Source organism: Ixodes scapularis, unplaced genomic scaffold, assembly GCF_016920785.2.
Source record: "Ixodes scapularis isolate PalLabHiFi unplaced genomic scaffold, ASM1692078v2 PGA_scaffold1__304_contigs__length_218370807, whole genome shotgun sequence".
In the NCBI taxonomy this organism is placed as follows: Eukaryota; Metazoa; Arthropoda; class Arachnida; order Ixodida; family Ixodidae; genus Ixodes; species Ixodes scapularis.
In genome coordinates this window covers 90,120,972-90,145,986 of record NW_024609846.1, presented here as the reverse complement: position 1 = coordinate 90,145,986, position 25,015 = coordinate 90,120,972, and the positions used below count along the sequence as shown (strand labels likewise).

The 25,015-nt window shown below is 45.3% G+C and overlaps 1 protein-coding gene across 1 annotated transcript in view; it reads left to right on the top strand.

Annotated features, from left to right (window-relative positions):
- LOC8034871 (zinc finger protein 384) overlaps positions 1 to 24,746 on the top strand; it is a 44,455-nt gene extending 19,709 nt beyond the window's left edge. Inside the window, exons 5-8 of the mRNA XM_029972739.4 lie at positions 15,717 to 15,773; positions 16,593 to 16,760; positions 17,740 to 18,120; positions 22,863 to 24,746. Of these exons, the coding sequence (XP_029828599.3) occupies positions 15,717 to 15,773; positions 16,593 to 16,760; positions 17,740 to 18,098 (584 nt within the window). The 3' untranslated portion in view covers positions 18,099 to 18,120; positions 22,863 to 24,746. The remainder of the gene's footprint in view (positions 1 to 15,716; positions 15,774 to 16,592; positions 16,761 to 17,739; positions 18,121 to 22,862) is intronic.
- Positions 24,747 to 25,015: the final 269 nt, after the last annotated feature.

Sequence of the window (25,015 nt, the reverse complement as noted above, 5' to 3'; positions counted from 1 at the left end):
GTTCTGTTTGTCAGCTCTATGTTCTTGTCAGTGCACCCATTTCAATAGTCTCCAACAAAGGCACACTATAGTATGCATATATAGTTCAATCTGTAGGTTGTAATTACAAATGGTCTGCCACTTACTACTACTACTACGACGAGCACCTCACTGCAGCATTGTATACGTGTCTGACCACTGTCATTAGTGGGATACGTGTACTCTTTGTAATGGGAGTGATTTTAACATGTTTTAGCCTTGTGCCACTTTACTTCAATGGGCTTGCTTCGTCCCCAGGGTTCTCATGCTTCCTAAAACGTTTAGGCATGGGCGGGCGCACTTACCGTAAAATACCGCGGCAGCGCCCACTTCGTTCAATTGCCCGCTATTAACATTTCTGAAGCTTGGGTATTCTGCAAATTATACATTAAGTGCGCGACTTGACCGGACAAGCACCCATGTCTAGATTAACCCAGTTTTCAGTGGAAGTTGGTTGGGCACTCCCCCGATATTTTACGGTACACGGTACCAAAATTGTGTCCACTTCACCTTGTGTGCTGCTTGTGCCTCTGTCAGCCGAGTCATTCCTTGAGTTCAACTCTAGCACTTAATTGAATCTTTGCATTTTATTTATTGGTGCCCATAGCTCCCCAGTTGTAGGACCTGATTTCCCTGTCGCAAGATACACTCGAACACTTCAAGAATAACCTTGGATATTACTACTATATATAGACTGTGGCATGCAACCTTTGACAGCCCAAAAGGGAGATCTAATTCCAGCTGTGTTCTCGATCGGTGTGTGACTTGTAGAACGCCTTGTTCTCCGAAATAAATGTGCAAGTCCCTGTACGTTCATGTCCGCCCCTTCCTCGTCTCCAACCGGCGACACAGACACGACGCTTCGTGCTTAGTCGGCTCGCGGCGCTGCCACCGTCCCAGGGGGTTTGTTTCCTTGGTGTGTGTGTGAAACCCTTTGAGGTAGGAGGAAGTGAAAACCTTTAGAGTCCCAGCTGTCTTTGTGTGCCACGGGTCTTCTCTCCTCAAGGAAACTGCGAAGTGGGATGTGCTTGAGGAGCCTCCGAGGCTGCTGCTGCTGCTGCCCCCCCTTTTCCTTTTTTCGTCCTTGACCTTGCATTTTGCGCTTTGGTTGCTCAACGTTTTTTGTGGCTAACTGTATCTTTTTCAGTTTCATTTTCTATGTTTACTTCTTTGTTTCTTGTTGCATTCTGCTCTGCGGACTCTTTTTCTTGAGGCTTCTGCGCACATGTGAAGTCCGGCCGCGTTGCTTCGTGTTGCGGTGAATTGTCTCCGGACCCTCATGTTTTTGAAAGTTATACACATGCTCGTGATCTGGGAGCATCTTTTGCCCTTGAGCCGACGATGGGGTGGAGTCTAAGTGCTTCTCAGACAAATCGGCCATTGGTCCCATGTCGTGTGACCGTCGTCTTCTCATCTTCACAGGCAGATAGAGCGTCGTAACAGTGCGAGCCCGATGGTTAACTGCTCGGCCAGGGCTGCACTGACAGCATTGGGCTGAACTACACGTATGCGAGAAATAATTAAGAACTGTCGGCTGTCTTGTTTTTTCTGACGCTACCAGTGCGACACTGTGCAAACGTGACCACATGTGCGTGGAATGTCCCAGAATGTTTTGGTTTCAGAAATGCTTTAAAGGGGCTGGCTTGTGCTCTTGCAATGTTTGCTCGTGCTTGTTTTATGGCATGGTACCCTTTTGTGTTGACTGTGCTCGTCCCACTGTCTCCTAAAGTGCCCCCTTTTTGTTTTTACCCGTATTCCAAACTTTCTGTTGCGCAGAGGAATGGGCCACACTTGTCTTAGCTCAAAGGGTTTGCCCAACAATGCTTTGAGGGTGCACATTCAATGCCCCGCTCGCTTTCGTTTGAATTGCCGTAAAGCCGGAAAAGTTGGCTGCCAGCAGTCGGTCGGTTGTTCCCATTTCAGTATAAGAGACACCGTTGTACGTAACAGTTCTACATGCTTACTCTGGTAACTTGTCTATTTATATGGTTCGTAAAACAGTATCTTTACTAATGATGTGCACGATTCAGTTTTTTGTGTGTGAACCAACTGCATGAGGAACACGTCACTCACGCACATGGCTCAAAGGATGCTTTGTGTCCCGTGATTAGTGGGGTTACTGGAAGCTCTAGAACAGCTGTAAAGTCACAGTCTTGTGAGGCCGTGTTCCAAATCTTACCCAAATGGATCCGAGTTACTCCAGCAGGTTGTGTCACATGGCAACACATATTGAAATATGCTAGATGCCTGTAGGTTTTAGAACGCCAAGGTCACCTTACCCTGGAATAAGATCAAGTCAGTTTTGGAACACGGACTAAGAGTCACAAGTCACAGTCTTGTGATCTCTTACGAATTGAGAGTACACTGCCGCCATCTATAGGGTAGACGTAGAACAGTTGTGCTTTCCGTACATTGGGTATTCTTTTTTTTTTGCGCATCATTCTTTCATTGTGGACTTGAAAAACTTTTGGTAATGTCATAAACGACCATTTCTCGTAGATACTATGTGAATTTGATCCCGCCAATGCTCGTTTGTTTGTTTATTTCGGGGTGAACGGAATACTGCAAAGCCTCAATTCTAGTGAAGTCCAGTTCCAGGGTCACATCATAGATGACGCCAGCATACCAGCGCGTTCTCTCACTGTAAGAAGTTGCGACAAAACACGAGGCTGCACAGCGCTCCCAATTGCAATCAAACGCGAAAGTGTGGATTGGCCTTGAGTCCTTCTCAGTTGCCTCGTCTCATCTGAGCTCATTGCTTACGGTCATAGGTCTCTCTGCATTGTGTGAGGTCCAGTTGCACCGACAAAAAGGAACAAATTGTTCTAAGGTGGCGCACTTGTGCCAAAAAAGAGGCGCCCGAAGCGAAAGCCTTCTTGTGTTTGCTCGTTTCGGGACCTTAAAGAGCACCCGGTGGCCCAGTTGTACGACGAGACCTTTCTGGTCATAGCCCTTGCAGCATGGAGGTAGGAAGCTTCTAGAGGTGACATGAGGCCACCAGAGGTGAAGCCAGAAGTGTGGAGGAACACATCTTTAATGATGACCAAAACCAGGAGACGCTATTGGACGAAAAGGAGAGCTGACTTGGCACCAACAGTTGTTTTGGTCACCTTTGAGCATGCCTGAGGGTGATCAAAACAGCTGTTGGCGCTGAGTCAGCTCTCCTTTTCGTCCAACAAGCATCTCTTGGTTTTGGTCAGGGATGGGCAAAATACATGCAAATATGTATCGAAATACAAATACAAAATACTTTGTCAAAAATGTATTTAATTACATTTCCAAAAAAGCATTTAAGTACAAGATACAAATACAACCAAATGTATTTGGTCTCCTCCAAATACTTTTCCAAATACATTCCTCAAAATTTGCGTCAGCGACTTCAGGTCACCCGCAACGGGTTTCTGGGTATCTCATTTTAATTTTGCATCGCACATTCGGGAGTTAGTATGCAAGGCCCTAGTAGTAACGTAATAGAAATATAATCACAAAAAAATGTAATCAGCTTGGACGTAATAGGTGAAAAAAGTACAGAGCTTCAAGCAGCTTTTTTGTCGATTACATTTTTGGTATAGACCAATAAAGAACCGAGACGACCAAGACGCACAGCACTAGCTAGAGAATTTTTTATTGTTGCAACTCGCACCAGTTACGAAAATATGGACGACCCGCGCATTTAGAATGTTCCAGGCAAAAATGTGGATGGAAATCAGGCTGGATGCATCACAAGTTGTCTCGGGCACTTATTTAGCCAGTCTGCCTGTGAACGTCGATTTCGGCCCTATTCTTGCCCCGGACTGGCACCGTAATCACAAAGTCACGAAACACTTGTGCTTGATTGAGAGACACTGCTTTCGGTGCAGAACATAGTTTTCTTCCTGCTCTGGACAGTGACAATAAATTTGAGGGGTGTATTTTCGCCCACGAAATTGTATCTAATTACAATTGTATTTGAAATACCCACATTTTAGTATTTAAATACACACGTCAAATACATTACCTAATTTGTAATTAAATACAAATGCAAAATACACAAAGTATTTGAAATACATATTTCAAATACTTGTATTTGAAATATTGCCCATCCCTGGTTTTGGTCATCGTTGGAGGAGTGCCCTTCCACAGTTCTGCCTTCACCTCTGGGGGCCTGATGTTCCCTCCAGAAGCTTCCTACCTCCACGCCGCAAGTGTGTTGGTGGTCTGCTTGACCCGGAGAGCTGTCAGGACTCGAGGTTTCTGGTGCATGTCTTTGGAAAAGCTTGTGGATTAAGTCCACGGAACAGTCCTGTTGCTCCGGTTTGCCTACAAGAAATGTGTCGTAACTACTATTTTCTCGAACTAGCACTCGCATCGAAATTAGTTGGGAATCGCCTCGTCCTCTCTCGTGCATGCCACCGCCTCCTCTAGTTTATGGAGGTTGAGTGGCTCATACTCACCGCCGACTTTTTTGTGCTACATTGTCGAGGGTAGCTTAGTTTCCACGGTTTTGCTGCCCCGCGCGGTTGTGAGAGCATGTGGCTTCGTCTAGTGTCTTATTTGCTTGCACTTTCATGCATAGGAGATGCCGGATGAAGCCTCGTGCTCGCGCGAGCAACCTTGACAGCGTTGAAGCACTGCCAAAACTATGCTAGCCTCAACAATGTGGCACAAAAACATTGATGCCTACGTATTGGGGTGTTGCAGGTTTGCTTTCCCCGGTTGAGGTGCAGTCCCCCCGCGTTTATGCGCAATTATGTTTCGTTGAACCAGTGTAATGTTTTTGGGCCCTGCAAGTTTGTTTTTGCCACCAAAAGGCAGGGCCCCCAAGTTTTGGTGCCCCTAAGAAACCGGGGGACCCATACACAACGAAGCTGGCGCCGCCGGCTTATAGAAAAGTGTCTTTGCAATGCGGCACAATGCACTTTCGTTTCCCGCCTGCAGCGTCATTGCCGATAACAAATATAATATATAAAAAAAGAGAAAATGTAATACATATTTGTTTAACAAGTACTTTTTGTTTACAGATACTAGTTAAGGTAAAACCAAATCAATCCAGCGCAAGCAAAGGACAATCTAATATCAGTATAAATATTGTTAGCTGTTTTTAGCCAAAACAATCCAATCCATAGCATTCCAATTTGGTGCTCATTCTCAGATTGTTTTTGGCCTTCGTGTATTCTGTCGCCGATAATTTAAGCCTTCAACATGCCGTAAGTGAGACAAATGCGGACGAGCGTACTCTGCAAGCAGTTGCTTCAGTTGCTTTATTTAGACCTGAGCTGAAGTGACTGGGAAGCCTTGAAAGACTCGTTTGCAAGCTACAAATAACGTGCCACAAACACTTGGCCCGTCGAGCCAAGAAAATTCACTCCGAGTCTTGGAGTAGCGAGACGTTGCCTTGTAATAGGTACCACGTCTCTTTAGCCTTAAAAATGACCGCATTCAGAGGACAATCTTGAAAATGGAGCGAGCTCACCACTCATTCTTTCCGTTTTGACCGAGATAATACGAAGCAAAACCCGGCTGCACCATCCGCTGGCAATGAATGTGGCTAATACGGCAGTGACCATGACGAAATTGCTCCGCAGCGAGTAAAAAGGGCGCCACCATGTTTGCTGACGCAACCCTGGCCCGAGCAAATGGGAGCCCCACTCTATTTCTCGAATTTTGCAGTAGGGTCGAGCACCAACCAAAAACGCAGTTGGGGCTCGGCGCTTGTGCAGTGGTGAGTCTCTATCTCTTAGAGCAGTGGTCTCAAAATCATTTGAGTGTGGGGGCCAGGTAGCCCACTCCTGAAAGATTGGGGGCCAATGGGAGACAGGGGGGGGATGTTCGAAGATTTTAATGAGAAAAGAGCTCGTGCCCTATGCTTTTCGTAAACTTACAGTTTTGCCAGTGACATCTTTAAATTTGATTTTTTTTATTGACCACTTTGGGCCCTGACCTGATGTGGTAACAGAAATTAAAATTACACTGCCCCGACAAAGTGCTGGCATTTTTAATAGAACAAGAGAGCAAGTATGTCATTCCCAGCTCAACATGTCTTTAAAAAAAAAAAAAAAATCATTTAATTTGAAAGTTCTTGAATCCCTCACAATTTTTGTTATAACGCTCTGAACAAATACTTTTAATTGTGATATTTTTTTGAAGGTGAGAATCCCGAGCTCATAGCTTTATCTTTGGCACTTGCTCCTGCTAAGCAAGAGTTTGTGCAGCCGACATGCATTCTTCAACGAATAGCTCGAGGTTGCAGACTAGTAGCAGAATTTTTGTACATTACAAAAAGCTGGGAACCAAGGATTAAAGCGAAACAAAGGGGATATGAACACAGAGAACTATAAACTATCTGCATGCGTTAAGGGGGGACACTACCCAGAAAAAACAATTTCTGCAAAAAAAAGTTGATTTTGAAAAATGTCATATTTACATCCACCAACATCTAGAGAGTATTCCCAGAAAGTTTCATTAGTTTACACTGCATAGTTAATTTTTTTATAAATTATTTTCGGTCCTCCGATGCTAAAAAAAAGGCAGAGGTTGGAGCACTTTGAACGCAATTTTCTCCATTCCACTTTTTGGCATAAATTTCACTTTAGGAAAACTATCGTTTTGTTATTATGCAACTTGGATTCATTTTTATGAGTTTTTCTGGGGTGGAATTTTAAGGGGAAGATAACTATGAGCTTGTATTTTTCATTTTTGTCATTTTTCATGCTCAAGAATTAAAATTTTGGACAAAGGATGGAAATCTAAAAAACTGTATTTGTGTTTATGTGGCTTTTTTGTCATGAAAGATGGTATAACATAGAAATATAGCTCCATAGTTATCTGCTCTGAACTGTCCTAATGCAATGTAACACATGAAAACGACAAATTTATAAGTAATTTCAAAACGATAGTTTTCCTACGCAGACACGCTCACTTTCGTCTTTGAACGTTTGCAATTTTTTTTGTACTTCACCCAGGTTAACAAAAATTGGCAGAAATGTTCTCAACATCAACAGAAACAAGCCCTGTAAATATAATTTAAATCGGACAAGTGGTTCAAAAATTTACTTTCTTGGGTAGTGTCCCCCCTTAAAAGAACAAAACTACTTTCCGAGCGAAAATGAATCGACAAGATAAGATCACTACGACATATGTCATTTCTAACGCTCGAGATATGGAAACCGGGACTCGCAGCCGGTTGCCTGTGGGTCGTGTGTTTGAGACCCCTGTCTTAAAGGAACTCACCAATAGGGAGATCCAAGCTTTTGGATCCCCCTGTCCTAAAACTCTCTGTCGCTTGTGTCGCCAGCGGGTCTAAAGCGATGGCACACCGCTCTGCATGTAGTGCGGCTTGCTCCTGTGAACATTGTGGTTCCTCACACAGACGTCTGAGGCCTCCTCGTGACTTTATGGTGCGTTGGTTGTGCATGTGCATCCCATCTAAGCGGGGGCTTAGCAGCATTACGGTCGTGACCCATCTTTTTTTGACGAGCGGCGCAAGCTGATGTATCGGCCATATTCGGAAGAGTGGCGCGCCAAACAGGCAGGCCAATCAGGTCCATTAGGCTAATCGGGACTTGCTCCGCAAGGTTTTCCGAGTATGCATCCGTTGCATGGAACATCTACTACACCGGTACCAACTGAACTTGTTTAACTTCAAAGGTTTCACTGCACGGCACTATGAGTGAAGTGGTGACGTAGATAATTTTATTGTAGCTTCCTGTGTAGTCGTAGCCAAACTTTTGGCCACACATTGATTGGCTGTAGAAAAACAATTGACCGAGTCATAGTCATGCTTACTTTCGGCTACATAGTGATTGGGAGTAGAGGAAAAAATTTATTAATTTATTTATTTACTTACCCTGAGTGCCGTTGGCAACTCGTATGGCAAATTAACTCTAGCACAAAGAAGAAAAGTGTGGTTTTAATGCCTGCATTGAAATTCTACAATAAAAGAGAAGCCAGTTTTGATTTTGGAGTCCTGACCAGAACTAGCATTAAAAGGGCAGTGTAATGCTTTTGAGTTGAATTGGTTTAAACGTTACATAAGCTTACTACTGGCCCTTCCGTAGAATACCGTGCATCCGCCCATTCCACATTAAGTGCCCATTACCAAATTTGTAAAATCTGAGGAAATATGCGCGGTACTTTATATGTAAAATTGATGACCGGACAAGCGCCCATCCCCATTCTCTCGCGATTATTTTTAAATTCTGAGTGGGCGCTTGCCCGGTATTTTACGGTAGTGGGTGGGAACCAAGTATATTTGCACGCAACGCCGCTGACCACTAACCAAGTTTTTGTAGCGGGTAGAAGTGCAGTTTTTCTTTGTCTTACCTTCGCAAAGCTTGGTGACATTGCACCATAGTCACAGTGTAGATGTAGTTTGTGGCGATGATCCCCAAGTGATGACATTTGAATCTGACTTATAGATCACTAACATTGCGTGAGCACTCGATTTGGGCTTGTGACAATTGGAGCCTCGGCAAGCATTCATGTAGTGGGTCGTGCCCAATCACAGTGTTAACGGAAATAGCTGAACCCTAACAATGTCTGGAACTCGGTGTGTGCTCTGTGCCTTGCCAGCCCCAGCGCGTGGGTATAATGAACATTGCTGGCATATAATCGTCCCCAGAACATGTGGCCACTTGTTCTGGCCACGAGTTGAGAGGGCGAACTCTGCTTGTCTTTCTCTAACTTTTAGTTAGAGAAAGACATAAGCATCACATAGGCTCCATCAAACTCGGCAACACTGACGTCACTTTGCTCCGTTAATATACAGGACGCTTGAGGTTGATCGTTTTGTTTCGTCCCACAATTCTCAGCTCGATGTCCGGGTCTTCCACAGTTCCAGCATGTCAGCTTTTTGAACGTAGGCGGTCGGTTCTTGCAATTTTCTGCCTTGTGGACGACCTTATTACAGAGGAAGCATCGGATGGTTTTTCTGCTTGCACCGCTCGTCGCTTTGTCTGTCTCTCTAGTACTCGACTTCATGGTGCAGCCCTCCATCTTTGGCCTGCTCTCCCCTGTTTGTAACTGGGTCTCTAGATATAGATCCGCTTTGGATGCTACATCATCTAAGGTTTTACTGTCTCGTTCTTGTAGAATTACCGACAAATGGCTAGAGCAACTGAGTAAAAACTGCTCCACTAATACATACACTGTCTCGGAAAGCCTCGAATGTCCGATCCACTCCAGCGATTTCGATCCACTTGTTGAAATACCCTGCAAGCCAGGCGGCGGACTGCCTCCTCATTTCTCCGTTTTCCGGTTTAGCTTCGCGAAACTTTTCTCTGTAGCCTTCTTTGGTGTATCTGAATCTTTGCATGAGTGCAAGCTTGACTTTCGCGTAATCTAGCGCGTCTGCTGGGGATAGGCGGCCAACTACCGTCAGTGCTTCCCCGGACGTGCAAAGGCTCAACGTCATGGCCCACTTTTGCTGGGGTCAGTCGAGACCCGTCGCGGTGCGTTCGAAATGCTGTAAATATGCATCTAAATCGCTTCTGTCTTCATTAAATTGAGGAATCAACTTGTGAGGACTAAAATGGTGTCCCTGTTCCGGCATCGCACCTTCCCCATTGCCTCGGATACTCTCGCGACCAGGCGCTGCTCTTTCCTGTACCGCAAGTCTAAGTTGTAGAACTTCTCGTTTTTTTTTCCAACAGTGCTCCCTCCACCTCCCGTTTCTGTCTTGCCCTTGCTCTTTCTTCTCATGCATTAGCCTTTTTATCCTCAACCCATTTCTTCAAGTCTTCCCCTACATAACCTAACTTTTCCCCGGCCACGATCAACCTTTCGTTTTCCGTACTGTTACGTCCGGTTTCACGGATCCCTAGGTGTCCCGGTCGATGTGATCAAGACGAAATTTGATGGAAAAAAGAATCCTGGCAGGCTCGCCAATTTGTCAAGTTCAACCGACACAAACCCCGAAATCAGAGAAACAGGACGAACAGGTTACGAAATTCCATCTTATGTACATATATTTACATAAATAAACAAAGCGAAAGGCAGAAGCAAACATCCAGTACAATATAGTCTTAGACCCCTAAACCAAGTCTCTGCCCCTAGCACTCACAATCTTGAAGTGTCCCTGCTCGCATGCGCTTGCAGGTCTCATTCCCTGATGAAGAACATCATCTTGCCGCCCTGACGAAAGGCGCCTCGTTGGTTAACGGTAGATTCCCTAGAGCGGGCCTCGGGTGGGCTTCCTCCGGAGCGTAGCTGAAGTCGCCGTGCTGTTCACCGGACCAGCGCTGTCTCAATCCTCCTGATACTCGTTCCACACCTCTTTTTCCTTCCTTTTTCCCACACCACGTCTCATTCATCTTCTCGTCGTCTTCTCTTTTCTTCTCCTGTTCACAATTGTGACAGTCATACAGTGATCTGATATTGAAATGACGTTGCTTTGATTTAGCATTGGTACGTTGTTCACGAAGAAAATGATTTTAAGGTCGTGACATGTTTTCCCGCCGCATTTAGCGGGGAAACTGCATTGTTGGAGAGGTCACGTGACAATAATTTTTTCACTAAATTTATTGGGGAACCTGAATTTGTTTCTAGGTCTGTAGCAGCGTGGAGTGGGGGGGGGGGGGGTGGATTCGGCTTGCCGACAGAACGGACTTCGCGTGGGCTCTCAAGCTTTGCAGCCCTGTGAGTGGCGACACACCATGGTGATAAAACAAAAACCAAATTGTCTTGGGGGGGAAAAAAAGTGGGGAAAGATAGGCAAGGAGCGAGCGAAAAGGTGAAGGCAAAGGAAGCTCTCTTGGCTTTCTGCTCTCTGCCACTCACTGCCTGCAAAGAGAACTGCCGCACAGTGCGCGTTCGGGGTGTCTGTTGCACTGCCGGTAGTGCTCTGCGGCTCCACTTTCATTGTTTGAAAGAGTGGCGGCAGTCGGCAATGCAATAACACGCGATAAGGTGGCGGTGCGCAGGCCTGCTGAGTATGACGGTTACGACGGTCTGCAGCCATGTAAGCAAGCAAAATCGCATCGTCATCCTGTGGCATAATCGAGCGGTGGGCGGTCAGTCGGAGCAGTGGGCGGCAAAGCCACTGCCGCCCACCGTGAGGAGAACCCTGGCTATGGGTATGCAGGAATCCTAACACAGCATAGTTGCAAGAATAACACTTGGAAGCTGCTCATGTCAAAGTCATATTTAAAGGCCCCATTAAAAAATGTCATCAAACACGCATGTATTGCAGTTGGGGGGAGGAGGGGAGCACTTTTCCACAGTCGTATCAAAAGGAATGCCCATCAGCCAATCACAAGCCATGGCCTGCTACATGTTGGACGAGCGGAGCAATTTTTCCTGCCGCATGGGAGGTCATAGTTTGCGATTGGCTGATGGGCACCCCTTTTTACTTGAATGCAGAAATATGCTTATCCCCAAACTGTGACGAGTGGATGTGGGGTCATATTTTTATTAAAGAAATAAGATTCACATAACAGTCATTTCGGGGTTACAGTGAAACCCATTTAGAACGAACCCACGTACAGCGAATTATTGTCGATATCGAACTCACAAAAACTTTAAATGAAAACGCACGTAAAAAGTACTTCTTATAACGAACAACACATTGGCTATATCGAACTTTTCCCGCCAGGAAGGCTCCCAAAAACGCGCAAACAATCGTCTTCTAGCTTGTCCCTTACGCCCCCCTCCAAAAAAAAAAAAAAAAAGTAGGAAAGAAAGAAAATTTCAAAAGCTCAAGCACCGAACAAAGTTGAGCGAAGTGAAGCAATTCAGAAGGGGAGAAAGCTGAAAAAAGAAATGCTCTGCACGCACGCACAGAAAAAAAAGGAACTTTTCAGCCCAAAGCAGTTGCCCACGAACAGAAGCGATTCAGAAGGAAAGATAAGGAAAAAAAAAATCTAATCGCATGCAAAAAAAAATCAACACGTTGTTACAAGGCAGAAGCGAAGAGATGAGGAAGAAAGAGAAGCTCTCGCCTTACAACGAACGCATCGTGGAAGTTTGTTTTAAATGGTTTTTGCTATATCGAACTACTTGCTATATCGAACTGATCGTAGCGTTTCCTGCTGTTTGTTATAAACGGGTTTGACTGTATCTAGGGTGCTTGAGAGTGCTTAGATCAGGTTATCGCGATAAAAGACACTCAAAAACTCCTTTAGTGCAACTTTAATTTCTTGTCCATACTTAATTGTCTAAATAGTTTTTTTTTTTTGTTTTTTTTTTGTGAGCAGTGCATTATTATCAGTCGTTTTCCTAGCCTGTGACTTGCCAGGACTTAAAAAAGGCTCACAATATTTGAAATAAATAAACTGCCAAGTCAGTAGACTACTTCCATAAATCCGTCACCGCACGTTGCATTCTGGGAACCTGTGGGCCAGGAGCGAAGCATGTATGGATTTTGCTTCCCACTGATTCCCACAATGCATAGCTTGGCATTATGTTGCGATGAGGCGCTTCGAGCTTTGTAATAAGTCTATTCATGTATAGTCCTTAGAGCATGGGTGCACAACTCAAAAATGACGCGGGACAAAAAAATATTTATTGGGAACTGCTTGGGTTTTCAATATCTGGCATCATCGCACTTGTTGCCGTCTTGAGCACATCTCGCAGTGTCATGTCTGTGGACTGCACGGAAAGTGCCTGCGGGCCACATGTTGTGCACCCCTGCCTTAGAGGGACAACATTGAAGCAAGTAATTAGTTTTAGTACGTGCTAAAGTAAGATGTCAGGTAGAAACAACATTTTAAGATAGGCAATGAAAAATACAGTGAAGTATGAAAGATGGTGATCCAGTTTAGTTCTTGCACGTAAAGATAATGGAATTCCTTTTTGTTCTTGTGTCTGCTCACAAGAACAAAAGCCTCCATATTTTATTAGTTCACTTCTAATCTTTCTGAACCAAGCATTGTATTTTTTAAGAAATAGGCCACGCACATAAAAGTAATTTGGGGATTTTTAGGATGCTTAGTGCACAACTACTTACGTAAGAAGACAAACTCAAATGCCTTTTTTGGGTTTCTTATAGGGGCAATAAGCCACTGTTTTGTGGTAGTCTATTTATGGTAATAACTCAATCTATGCGCTCTAAGCATCCTAGAAAACCGAACGTTACATTCATGCGTCTCGAATTTCTCTATTAAAATCGGTATAAAAGTAATCGATTACCTTGGAACCATTGCAGACACCTTTAGGCCTTGGGTTTTTCTTCTCAACAGTTGGCAGGATGTTCCTGGGAACGGTAGTAAAGCTTTGAGCCCAGTAACCAATGGTGCAAGGGTATAGGTCAAGTAAAAATATTCTAGGAAGTAAACAACCTTCCATCCTTACGAGATTTCCTTCCTCCTCCTCTACTCACACGCCAGAAACTGTCTTTTACAAGCATCTATTTGCATGACCTTCCATTGAATGGGACAGCATGAATCTGCCACAGAAGGTTAATATTATTTACTGTCAAAATGTTACGTTTACCCACTATCATGCATCTAGGATCCAGAGTTTGCGGCATACAAAAGAGAACGTAATGATAGCAAATGACAAGGAAGAGACAGTGTTTGCACCCAACAACATCGACTTGGGGTACTCAGCCTGACGGTTCATGGGTCGAAAAATTCGAGGGCAAATAGAATTTCAGGGTTCAAGCATTTCTCGGCTCTTGTCCTTTGCCAGACATCCTCCAGAGATAGGAGTGATTGGCTTCTCCACAGCCTACGGAAAGTTCTATAGTCAATGACGGGATAAAAATGACAGGACGTCTCTTTCGAATGCCCCAGCCTCCAGAACGTGGCTGTTGCCCTCCACCGTGCTTTCACTGTACTGCACGTTTGGAACTCACGGGACATCGAAGGGTTGTCGGAGGTGGGAAGTTTGTGCGGGACAGTTGACTATAGTTATGGCAGCCATTTTTCCTGAACAAAGTGCAAACCGCCTGCCATACAAAGACGGCAGATGGGGCTCGGAATGTCCTCTAGAAGGTGGGGTGACCACCCGTCCTGCGACTCGCGGGACTGTCCCGCATAGATAGAGGGCTGGTGTCCCGCGCCTCGCAAGAAGTTTCTGAATCTTTCAAATGTCCCGCATTTCATACTCGTGAAATTCACTCTGCAACTTATGATGCTGCTGAACAATAGGGCATGGGGAAGTGTGGAGGTTGCTGGTGATTGTGTCAATTGCAATGGTACACCATTTTCTATCCAAGCATTGCGGGAAGCGACTGTCGTTCTTGCAGTAAAACTGACGCGCAAGCTCCGTTGTGCCTCTCCCCTTGGTGGCAAAATATTGTAAGAGAAAATTGCTCGCCAAAACTTTAAATATAAGATCATGTAATTATTTTCAAATCATTGTTTCAATGCAAAAGGGTTGTCATGGATTATTTTTTTTAGTGAAGACAGCTACACAAGGCAAAAACCCTGCAACTCACAACAGTTGAAAAAGAACATAATATTAAAAATTTCTGTAGGACCATGTTGATAAAAGTAAGCGTTGGCAGGAAACAATAACCCGAAAAGATTCACTGTTTCTTGTTTCCATTTGATGTGTTGAGTTAGGCTACAGTCGGTTTTCATGTTTTCAACTTCGACACATTTAATAACACATTTGGCATAAAAATATATCTCTGGGAGTGCAAATTATTTGAGCTTAATCGCTGCAATACAATTAGCAGGTGTATAAACAGCACAGGATATTAAATGTGTTAACGGAGCCTCGGTTCGTGGTCTGCAAGTAAATTTCTTCTACCCCCCCGCTGCCCTGCAACCTGCCCCGCCTGTCCCGCATTTCGCTAGCAGGAAGGTGGTCACCTTACTAGAAGTGCTATAGAGGACCTGCACAAGTTGCACCATCAAAAAGTTGAATAGTGGTAGTGTAGTGTGCGACACCTCCAGCCACGGGTTCACCATACTAGAAGGTAGATAAACAAACACTCGAGGCACGAGACACATGCCACGGAGGGTTTGGGAGATAGGGAACGGTCTGAGCCACCATAAGGAGCGGACGTCTGTCGTTTTGTTTCCTCATTCAAATTACTGGACTAATATTTTATTGTTCCTCACAGTAGACACCCTCAAGTCTGTAAGAGGAAGAAACTAGTTCAGGAACAGCATCTTTTTTCTACCCCTATGGCATTCCTTCTGCAAGATGAAATTTGTAGCATAGCTATAGGAGGGAACCTTCCAGGCAGTCTAATTATGGTGGTTTGCCAAACATTTTTTTTTTACTGATAACCAGTCAAATAATCACTAAAAGTAATCCCTAAAAAGAAGCTTGAGGATATATGTAATTCAGGGGGTTCCATCCACTGGGTCGAATCTTGAACCATAACTCTATTCAGCAAAAAGCTGGTTAAAAGCGAAGTATGCTCACTCTGAACTACCGCGGAGAAAGAGTTTGTTGCAATGTACTGCTGATGAGGCAAGGTGGGTTGTGAGCACCATTCATTGGCAAGCACATGGTAATGTAGCCAGTACCAATATTTCTTGTTGAGAACAGAAATGATGGTGCTAGCTTAGACGTTTTGCCTGGTAAAACTTTCCTCTAAAAATATGGAAAGGGGTGGCTCATATTTTTCTATATTTCCAGGCTAACCCTTTGGTGCAAGATACATTTTGGAACCGGTTAAGGATATGTTCTTTGTTGGCTGTGCCTCCGTGGAAGCATTGTCATTTGTCCTCTACTTTCTATATTTGTTTGTTTTACTTTTTTTTTTTGCCAGATAGCTGTATCAGAGTCACTGACAGTGTTCCTAATGCCTGGTACCCTCCTAGGTATAATGTGGAGTGGCGGCGATGTGCCCAGCAGCTCGCAGCCACCAGAGGATCCAGGTAGGAGTTACTCCAGTCTTCACATGCAGTGCATGAGGAGTAAAGCACCGTGACGTTATGAATCTCTGAAAAGTATGATTGATGGGAGACAAAATGGCCATACTGGCACTGGACCTTCAACTCTGCGTTTACTCAGTTTTATGCTCCTCTTTAAAAGACATAGATTTAGAAAATAAAATTTGTGGGCAAATGTAAACATTCATGAAACATAGGCTTGGTCATCATCATTTGTAAAAATAGAAGGGGTGTTCAGAATTGAATATATACTATAGTTGATTTGTTATATGAATGTTTATATTGTGCAAACTGTCACTCTGCCTCTGAATTGCACCTTATATCTCTTCTATAAAGGAGCAGTTTGGCTAGTGTAGCATACTTGCCATTTTGCATTTCTTAATGTGCACATGATGTACGTAGTTGTTGCATAGATGGTTGCTAGTGTACCATATTCAAACCGACAGGAGCGATAATCAAACTCATAAACTCCAGTTTGTGTCTCCAGGGGCTCTATGTTGGACCCTCGGGAAGAAAGTTGGGGAGATCCCTGACTGCCACGATTGGCCAGTGCCGCACATCACCTTGACACTGGCCAATCGCTGTGTGGTGCTGGCCAACCACGGCGGTCGGCGATCTCACCAAGTGTTGAACTTGGAGCCCCAGTTCTCCACACTGGAGACACAAAGTGAAAACTGACTGATAACAGGCTATCATCTGACGATGCTTTTCTCTGGTCCGTCTAGTCTGATGATTACGGTACGATCGTTGCTGTTGGAGTGTTCTCGAAAGAAATGCGTCTTCTCTGGTGAACGGCACTCGCAGGCAAGCGACGGTCCTTGACCCATGTGTGCCCAGTGTGCGGGAAAGCGTATGTGAACGAAGGTTCCCTGCGCAAACACGTCAGCAGCCACCCAGAGATGGCGTCGCTGGCGTCCCCGATCCGCATGTGGCCCTGCACGGTGTGCCACAGCGTCTTCACACAGGAGTCAGGTGCGCCACTCATGTGCGGTCTGTGCACATGCCAGACATGGCGTGCATGGCATGCCATAAGCTTGGCAGACAGTTTGAGAGTGTGGGAAAACCTGTTCATTATAACAGCAGTTTCTCTTACAAGTGGGTTGCATGTATACACTGCGCGACACTGTTAGCACGAACATTACTTTGGAAAGGTGGACAACAAAATTTACCACTTAGGCTGGTACTAATTGAGCACTTTCTACCACTATAGTAGTTTTGATGACAGTCTTTCATTACTGAGAGAAAAACAGAAAGCCGGCGATGGCTTGTTCGTGCCAAGAGTGTCTTGGAGTGTACAAGGATTGTTCAAGCTCGACCGGGATTTTTGTCCATAAGAAATCGCTGAACATGTAGCATTACGAAACTTGCGGTGGACGTTACGGCAATCCTTCTTGAACATCGAGCACCCGGAACAAGGTATTTTATGCATGCACTGCAGTTGCAGCTATCATGGTGGCAAACAATATTTCTAGCTTTGGAGCAGTGGTGGATAATCAAATTTCAAGTGAACGGTAATGTTAAACCACCTGAAGTTTTCAGAAGATTGCAAACAGAGTATGGGTCAAGCACAGCATCATAGAAAAGATTGTATGAATGGTTTCTACAATTTCGCAAAGGATGACAGCCGGTGGCACGTGAACCCTGCGGACACCTTCCGGCTGCAGGCATTTTGTTTGCAGCCGGAAGCAGTAACGCAGCCTGGGTGTTTCTACGCCAAAGAAATCGGGGAGCTGCCAAAAACGATGGCAGTAATGCCTGGACGCCAACGGGCAATACTTAAAAAAACTGACAGATTCCTGCTCGTCGGATTTTCCATTGCCTCTGTGGTAATAAGAGTCCCGGTCAACCTTGAACGACCCTCGCACATAGCGTGCGGCGTCAATCTCCCTGCGGCTCTCTCTCCTGTCGGGGTTTCACAGGGTGTTCCTTGCGTTTGGCCGTCCTGCCACAGGGCTCCTGCACCACATGGAGCACATGCGCATGGACCCCAAGCACCAGTTTGCAGCCCAGTACCTGCTGAGCCGAGCAGCCGCAGAGCGCAGGGAGAAGGAAGGGGGGCCCTCGACCGCTCCACAGATGCTGTCCCCCTCACAACAGCCACAGCAGCAGCCACAGCAGCAGCAGCAGCAGCAGCAGCCACAGCAGCAGCCACAGCAGCAGCAGCAGCAGCAGCAGCAGCAGCAGCAGCAGCAGCCACAGCAGCAACAGCAGCCGCACGGCGCGGGGAACAACAACGTTGCGGCAACAGTGGGCGTGCTCACCGCCTCCTCCCTGGCGGCCCTGCAGGCTAGCCACATGGCGGGACACTGAGCCAGGGCACGCCACACTGCGGGTGCGTCCCTTTCGCTCCCTTGTACACCCGCGGTTGATCCGAAGAAAGAAGCTCAATCTCGTTTAAATGCATTTCTAGGGCCACCAAACTGCAAGATGGTGCGCGTTTGTCTGTAAGCACCTTGATAGCTAAATTTAGCAAGGACTCTCTTCTCTGCTGAATTTACCGGAAAGCAATCTGAATTGAGCGTGAAAACCTGAAGGTGTGAAAGTAGTTTGGGAGAAGATTGACTGGAGTTGCCAACACCCTGCTAGTCACGTTGCCAGAGTACATGCTAGGCCTGTGAGATTGGTTGGTGGCTAACCTAATAATAAAAGGATTGTGTGGATATTTATACAGCGTGTAGTTGGTCAGCTATTTCAAAGTTGCAAACTAGTCACCCGCTGTAGATGAGCAATTTAGCCAGTGCAGTAAAACCGCTGGCCTGGGGTCTTTGACGCGCGCCTCACAGTAGTGATACACGACCGCACGCCGGTACGATGCTCGTCCAGATTGAAACGAGTAGGGGTGGGAATTGAACCCAGGATCCCTGGGCTCTACAGCGCGTGCTTTCGCTCCAGGTGCTCCGAGCTGGTGTGCGCTAACCTGCTCGCCCACCAAACTCCCCCTGGCTAACCTTCTCAAAGCTCAACACTGAAAAATTGTTTTCCACCCGGCTGAAAATTGGTTGCCAGCTTACATTTTTTTGTACTTGCACGTTTTTCTTTCTCATCCAAACTCTGAGGGAGCTAACTCCCCCAGGATGCAGGATGGGTATCCTACTTTCTGGTTGTATGCTGTTCTTTGAAGCAACAATCTAAAACTGTTTAGGGGGGGACACTACCTGGGAATGTCAACTTTTAAATTGCTCACTCAATCTGAATAATATTTGTAGGTGGTGTTTGTAGTATATAGAAGTAGGGTATGCGAAGTTGCAGCCCTCTGAACCTATTTTATGAGGTACTATGCCCTCAGGACAAAGTAATGCATAGCTTTGCATGGAATCTGCTCAATGAATCTATCGTTGATAAATGGTGTTGATAAACACATATTGTTGTGGTGGGATGCATACTAAAATACCTGTTGCCAGCTAATTTTTTTTTTTAAATATGCATTTTTCAAATAAAAATATTTTACGAAAAAAAAAAAAGTTTTTTCTTTTACATTTACAAAGTTTTGCAAATTAAAATTTTTCATAATAAAGAAACATGAAAATGCAAAATCTAAGTTCATAGTAACCGGCTCCATGAAATTTGGGCATATAAGCTGCAAATATTAAGTCTCTATAGTTTCATAGTGAAACCACAGTTTTTTTTATTAAGGTGGGATGGGCTGCCAAAAAGCTGAACTGAGAGAAACTCACTTAAAACTTCAAATCCACTTTTCTTTATTTTTGTCAACTTCTTTCCTGAAAAGAGTTGTCTGGGATGTCTTCACGGGTGAACTAGAACTTTCCAGCTCCATATGTTGGTCCTTCTTCGATCCTCTTCTGCTCATTTGCGATGACTTCGAGTTTGGGACATTTCTGGACGGTCTTAGAGGTGTCCAGTGCCTTCACCTTGGCCTTCAGAATCTTCTGCTGGGTTGCCTTCCTGGTGTGCTCCTCGTGGTGGCTTCCTGGGCACATGCCGATCTTCTTGAGGATCCTCTCAAAACCCTTAAAAAGGAAGTTGTATTTGAGAGCAGCCATGACCACAGCAGTCTCCACTATCCTCCGCGATGCGAATTTCATCTTGTGGCATCTCTTCCAGGTGAGCACGTTGAATGACTCATTCGCATTTTGAGTCTTTATTATGCAGCACCTTTGAAGCAGGCTCTGACCGGATAGCCGGTTGTAGATGGGTACCAGCTTCTTTGCAATGTCCCTCGTGAAGGCTGGGCGATGTGGGCATGACACAGACGGTTTCCCAACAGCAACCGGTGCATTGTGGCGGTTTTAGTGGCACCGCAAGTCTTCTCCGCTAGGGCAAGCCAGATGCCATGGTGCTTCATCGGTAGAGTATGAGTGCAAGAGACTTGCGTACACACCTTTCTGCATTTTGCTGACGTCAGGTGCGTTCCCTTTCAGAGCAGTCGCATAATAGTTTGTTAGCTTTCTCGTCATGATGTTAATCAACTTCCCCTTCTCTCCCCAAAGCCTTTCTTGCTCTTCTCAAACTTTTTCATGCCACTGTACATCCTCTTGGCCACATAATTGACACAGTCTTCCTTCTGGATGTCCTTGTCATAGAGGCCAAGACCAGCAATGTGCATAAATGCCTTGCTGTCACCATCACTTATCATGGTGACATACTGCAGCTTGTGGAGCTCCAAAGATCTGCTGAAGATGACTCCTGCAGCCACAACCTCCATAGCATTTGACGATCCTCCAAAGTTCTTCTGAAAAACATATTTATGAGACTCCATCCAGGCCTTGTAGCCTTCTGCCTCCTCCTTTGGGCCCAGGTTTCATCCGTGACATTACTTGCTGTGAACGGAGAAGTCAAGCACAAAATCGGTTGTCACTTCAAAGACTGCGCCAACCCCGAAGTTAGGCGTGTGGCCACGCTTCTGCCAGGTACCGTCGTAACTGACGCAGACGTCGAGCAAGTCATTTGCATTGTTGACATGGTCTTCTCCATCCTCGGACACCTGAGCCCCTTTCACTGCGGTCGCTGCCTCCTGCATCACATCGCGCGCTGCTGCTATGGACGCTTCATGCACCTTCTCTGCAGTCTTATGATAGATCTTTAGATGCATCGGCAATGGAGCATTCATGTCCCCAAAAAGGTTCTTCAGCTTTGTGAAGCTGATGCCGCAGTCATTTCTGATGACACAAAGGTGCACGGGAAGCTAGCTCTGCCGGGTCTCTCCGACGGCCGCCGACTGTGGCGTCGTCATGATGTCTCCGCACACGACAACAAACTAAAGATTAGCTTCATGCCACTTTCCTTCAAGTCCAGTCCTTTTTACAGCAGTTGGGACACAGCAAGGCGCTCACCAATGTCTTCATAGCAGACACATCCACAAAACGATACCCGTTGAGCGCCGCGTCATGATTGTCGTCAGCTGGTTTTGGGAAGTCGGCAGGTCGGCCCAAAAGTCTGATCTTCCGCTCGAAGGTTGTCAGCTCATCCGCTTCCTTCGATACCGAACCACTTTCGGTATGCGGCATAGAAGAAAAGGCCTCCGGAGATGGTTTGGGCAACATCGTCGATGGGGCCGGGTCAAGAGCTTTGGAACATCAGCCACCTCTGCCTCTCGATTTCGTGAACCGAGAACGCTTATCGAAGCTTCCGTGCGCGTAGGCTTTACTCGGCGACATTTTCAGAACAAAAAAAGATTAGAAAGATTGAAGCGAAGCGGCGAGACGTAGCAGATATGACGATAACGTGGTCTGAAGTGTGACCACCGCAAAAGATCACATTATGGCTGAAAGCCAATCGTGGCTCTAGTTCCGGTTTCCCGACCGATGGGAAAACGGATTCAATCAAATTCCCTGTTATTCTTCCTGTGGAAGAAGTTTTCGTTACGAGGTTTCTGCCCATGCACACATACCCTTGACTCGTGTTTACTATATTTTACTAAAAAGTCAGAGAAACGGCTTTTCCAGCGAAAGTATGAATGCCACGCTAGGCCTCGCGAGCATGGCGCTGTACCGTACCGAAAACTGGAAAAATGGCACTTTCCTCGCGTCTTCCGCGAGCGCGCCGCACCTCGGACTACTGCAGAAGCATTGAAAGTGATTATTTTCTCGGTAATTACTGTGCGGAAGTTTACCAAATTCCGTCATTGGAAATTTGACAAACACATTGTTTGCCGAAAAATGGGCATTTTAGGGCCGTGTCTCCCTTAATGCTGAAAAGTATTTTTCTTGCTTCTTCTTTTTATGTTGAAGAATAGCAAGAGGAAGAAAAGGAGTAGAAAAGGTGTATATGTCTTCTTTTGAGCTCTAGTGCTCAGAGGGGACAATGCCACGTCGAGTGCAGGGGGGTGCAAATGTCTTCTCTCTGCAACCTTCGAGGGTACGATGTTTCGGGGTGTGCGTCGAAAGATATTTTTGCAGTGACAGCTGTTAGTGGGAACGTCCTCGGGGAATTGTGTTGCCATCCTTCGCAAAAACTCCCAGTACCTCGAGGGTGCACACGCAGCCAGAGCACATGTTGAAAAGCACTGAGCTCATGCTGGCGGCCAGGCATTCCTAAGAAACTCCATTTTAACTTTGACATTGGCTGTAGCTGACGCCTCATGCCGGTGCATGTGCACAAACATCCAACCAGATGAACTTGCATGCCGTATGGCAAGACCTCAGAAAGTCTGTAGCGGGTACGAAGGACATGACTTTCATGTATGGTGCCCTAAGGAGGCTCGGCATAGACGAAGTATGGATCAGGGATGGGAGTACAATTGAGAGCGGAGGAAAAAATGGTGTGAAAATCCTCAGAATTGTGGTCGGAAAGAGGCACAAGAACGACAATGACACCACAAAGATGGCAAATTACTGAAACACCGAGCATTGCTGTGAAACCTGTTGCGTGATAACAAAAAAGTACTGGGGTTATTTTTTCTTGGTAGTGAAGGGGGGGGGTTGTATTTACTGCTGATCATCTGGTGCGGATTACAGTAATGCACTCTTCGTATGCCCTGCAAAGATTCAGACATGCAGGAAGCTTTTAGAGCGGGGTTACAAAACCCCACTCTGGAATCTGCCTGTTTGTCTGGGAACATTCACTCTGTTAGATGCGTGCAGACATTTACATGTTTCTCTCTTATTTCTCAAACAGAACTTCTCAGGTGCAAGTCGCCAGGACAGTGTCCCTCCGGGCACAAATCGCAGCGACAGACAAGAGAGAAGCCATCCGACATCCCCGTAGCCACAACTTTCCGGTTTCACTCTTCTTTTTTTTATCCTCGTCAACTCTCCGTCTGTTTCTTCTTCTTGTGGTTTTTGCAGTTTGGCGGGTGGACAGATGGTTTTCATGACTTTGGAAAATGCGTGCAGAGGAAGAGACGGGCGTGTACAATGAGTTGGGTAGATCGACAATGTTTGCAGTCTCTGTGTTTTTTTCTCTTCTTATATATCAGTCTGGAGCAAATAGCTTTGGACATCAGCCTGGTTGACAGGTTGGCGTGGAGGAAGAAGAAACAAAATGGCGCTCAAGGCTTGCAACTTTGCCGGTGATGCGTGACCGCGGTCGACGTTTCAGTAGTGTGGTTCAATTCAAATTTTGAAAAGCACTTGTTGATCACTGTTTGCTTAGAGAACTGGCTTGTTGGATTCGCTGGAAAAGTTGAGTGATCCAAAAACATTAAAAAATAGAAAAAGACCAGGTTTTAGTATCTGTTACCACTAGTGTCATTGCTGCTTACACTGACAACATCCCGGCGATTTCAGTTCTTAGCTTGTTTTGGGGTTTGTAGAAGTCTGTGTGACTCAAGAAAAAAAAAAGAAGCCATGCCATAGTAGGGAGACGATGGGTGTTGGTGATGTGGTCTTACGTCTATTTCTTGCTCCTTCCGGTGTACATACAGTCTCAATGGGTCATCCCTGCCTCTTTTATGCAGCATTTCGGTTGCATGTCGAGTCTTCCTTTTCCGCGAGGTAGTGAGCACTTTGTGACTTTTATAAAATTTTAATTGTAGACAACTCTGATTCGTTATTGCCTTGTAGCTTGAACGAAAATAATTTTTTTTTATACTATGAACTATAGTGATTGGACTTTGAAATCAGCTCAAAATGTCCCAATCACGACTAGCCAGCTACATTCACGACATCAAAAATAATCATTCTCTCATTGATGGAAGACGGTGCAAACTGATTGCGACTTCTTAAATGAGTTCTCAGATATTCGTCAAAGCTGTCTCGATTTCTCGACGTGTGCCCACATTGTAATTTCTGTTTGGTTTTGGTGAGTTTGTTGCAGCAAACAGTCACTACAACCTTGAATGATGAATAACTGTTGTTTGAAAACAAAAACAATTACGAGCAATGCCACTTTTTTTTTGCATCAATTTGGACAATTTTTTTATGACTCATTCACAAACATCTCTTGATCCTCCTGCAGCCGAAACCAAATGCTGAATGAGGTAAATACATTTTTACGTTGCACTCGAGTTAATTTTTATGTTTGTTTCTGTCTCGTGTTTGTACATATATATATATACACATATCTATCGGATTAAACACCTAGGAACGCGTAGCACGAACCACTGGTGATCGAAATCAAAATCTTTATCATCTGGCAACTTCTGGCAACTTTGTCAGCTTCTTCACTACTAAAAGGAATGTTGCTACAAGGAAACTGTCCAAATTGTACTTGTATAACAACATCCGAGGTTCCATGTAACTGCCATTGTTGCTATTGATGCGCTTTAGCCAGTAGTATTCTGAGGTGCATTTTGTCAAAGTGTGTACATATGCTCTGTTGGTGTGCCTGTTTTCATTTCACATTGAGGCACATCCTTCATTCTGATTGTGTAGTCTTGGTAGCTTGAGATTTTAGCTTTCATCCCTTTTGCTTTGTAACGGTGCTGAAGTTTCTTTGGCAGGATTTAAGCACTTGCCCTCCCCCTCTGTAATTGGAGTGTAGCACCCGTATGTCTTGAGTTTGTCCTTTCCACTTGAACTTATTACGGTTTCAGAGCCAATAAAGCCTGTGCAACTTGAAGTTTGCTTTGTTATCTCCATTCCTGAGAGGATGAATCCGCATCGCATTGGAGAGAGCTAGTCGATGTATAGCGATCGAAGGAAAGTTTAGAGGGGCACCCTTTGCTGTGCTCTGCCTCTCTCTTTTAAAGCACGACCTGACCCTTAACAATAAATTTTTATAGCATCAGCTTAGCCCTTGTTTTATTACTATGAGCATGTTTCTGCAGTTCCCGATCTCAGCTCACAAGTGTCCAGGGTGAGACTTCGAAGGTTCAGTGCCAAACTAGC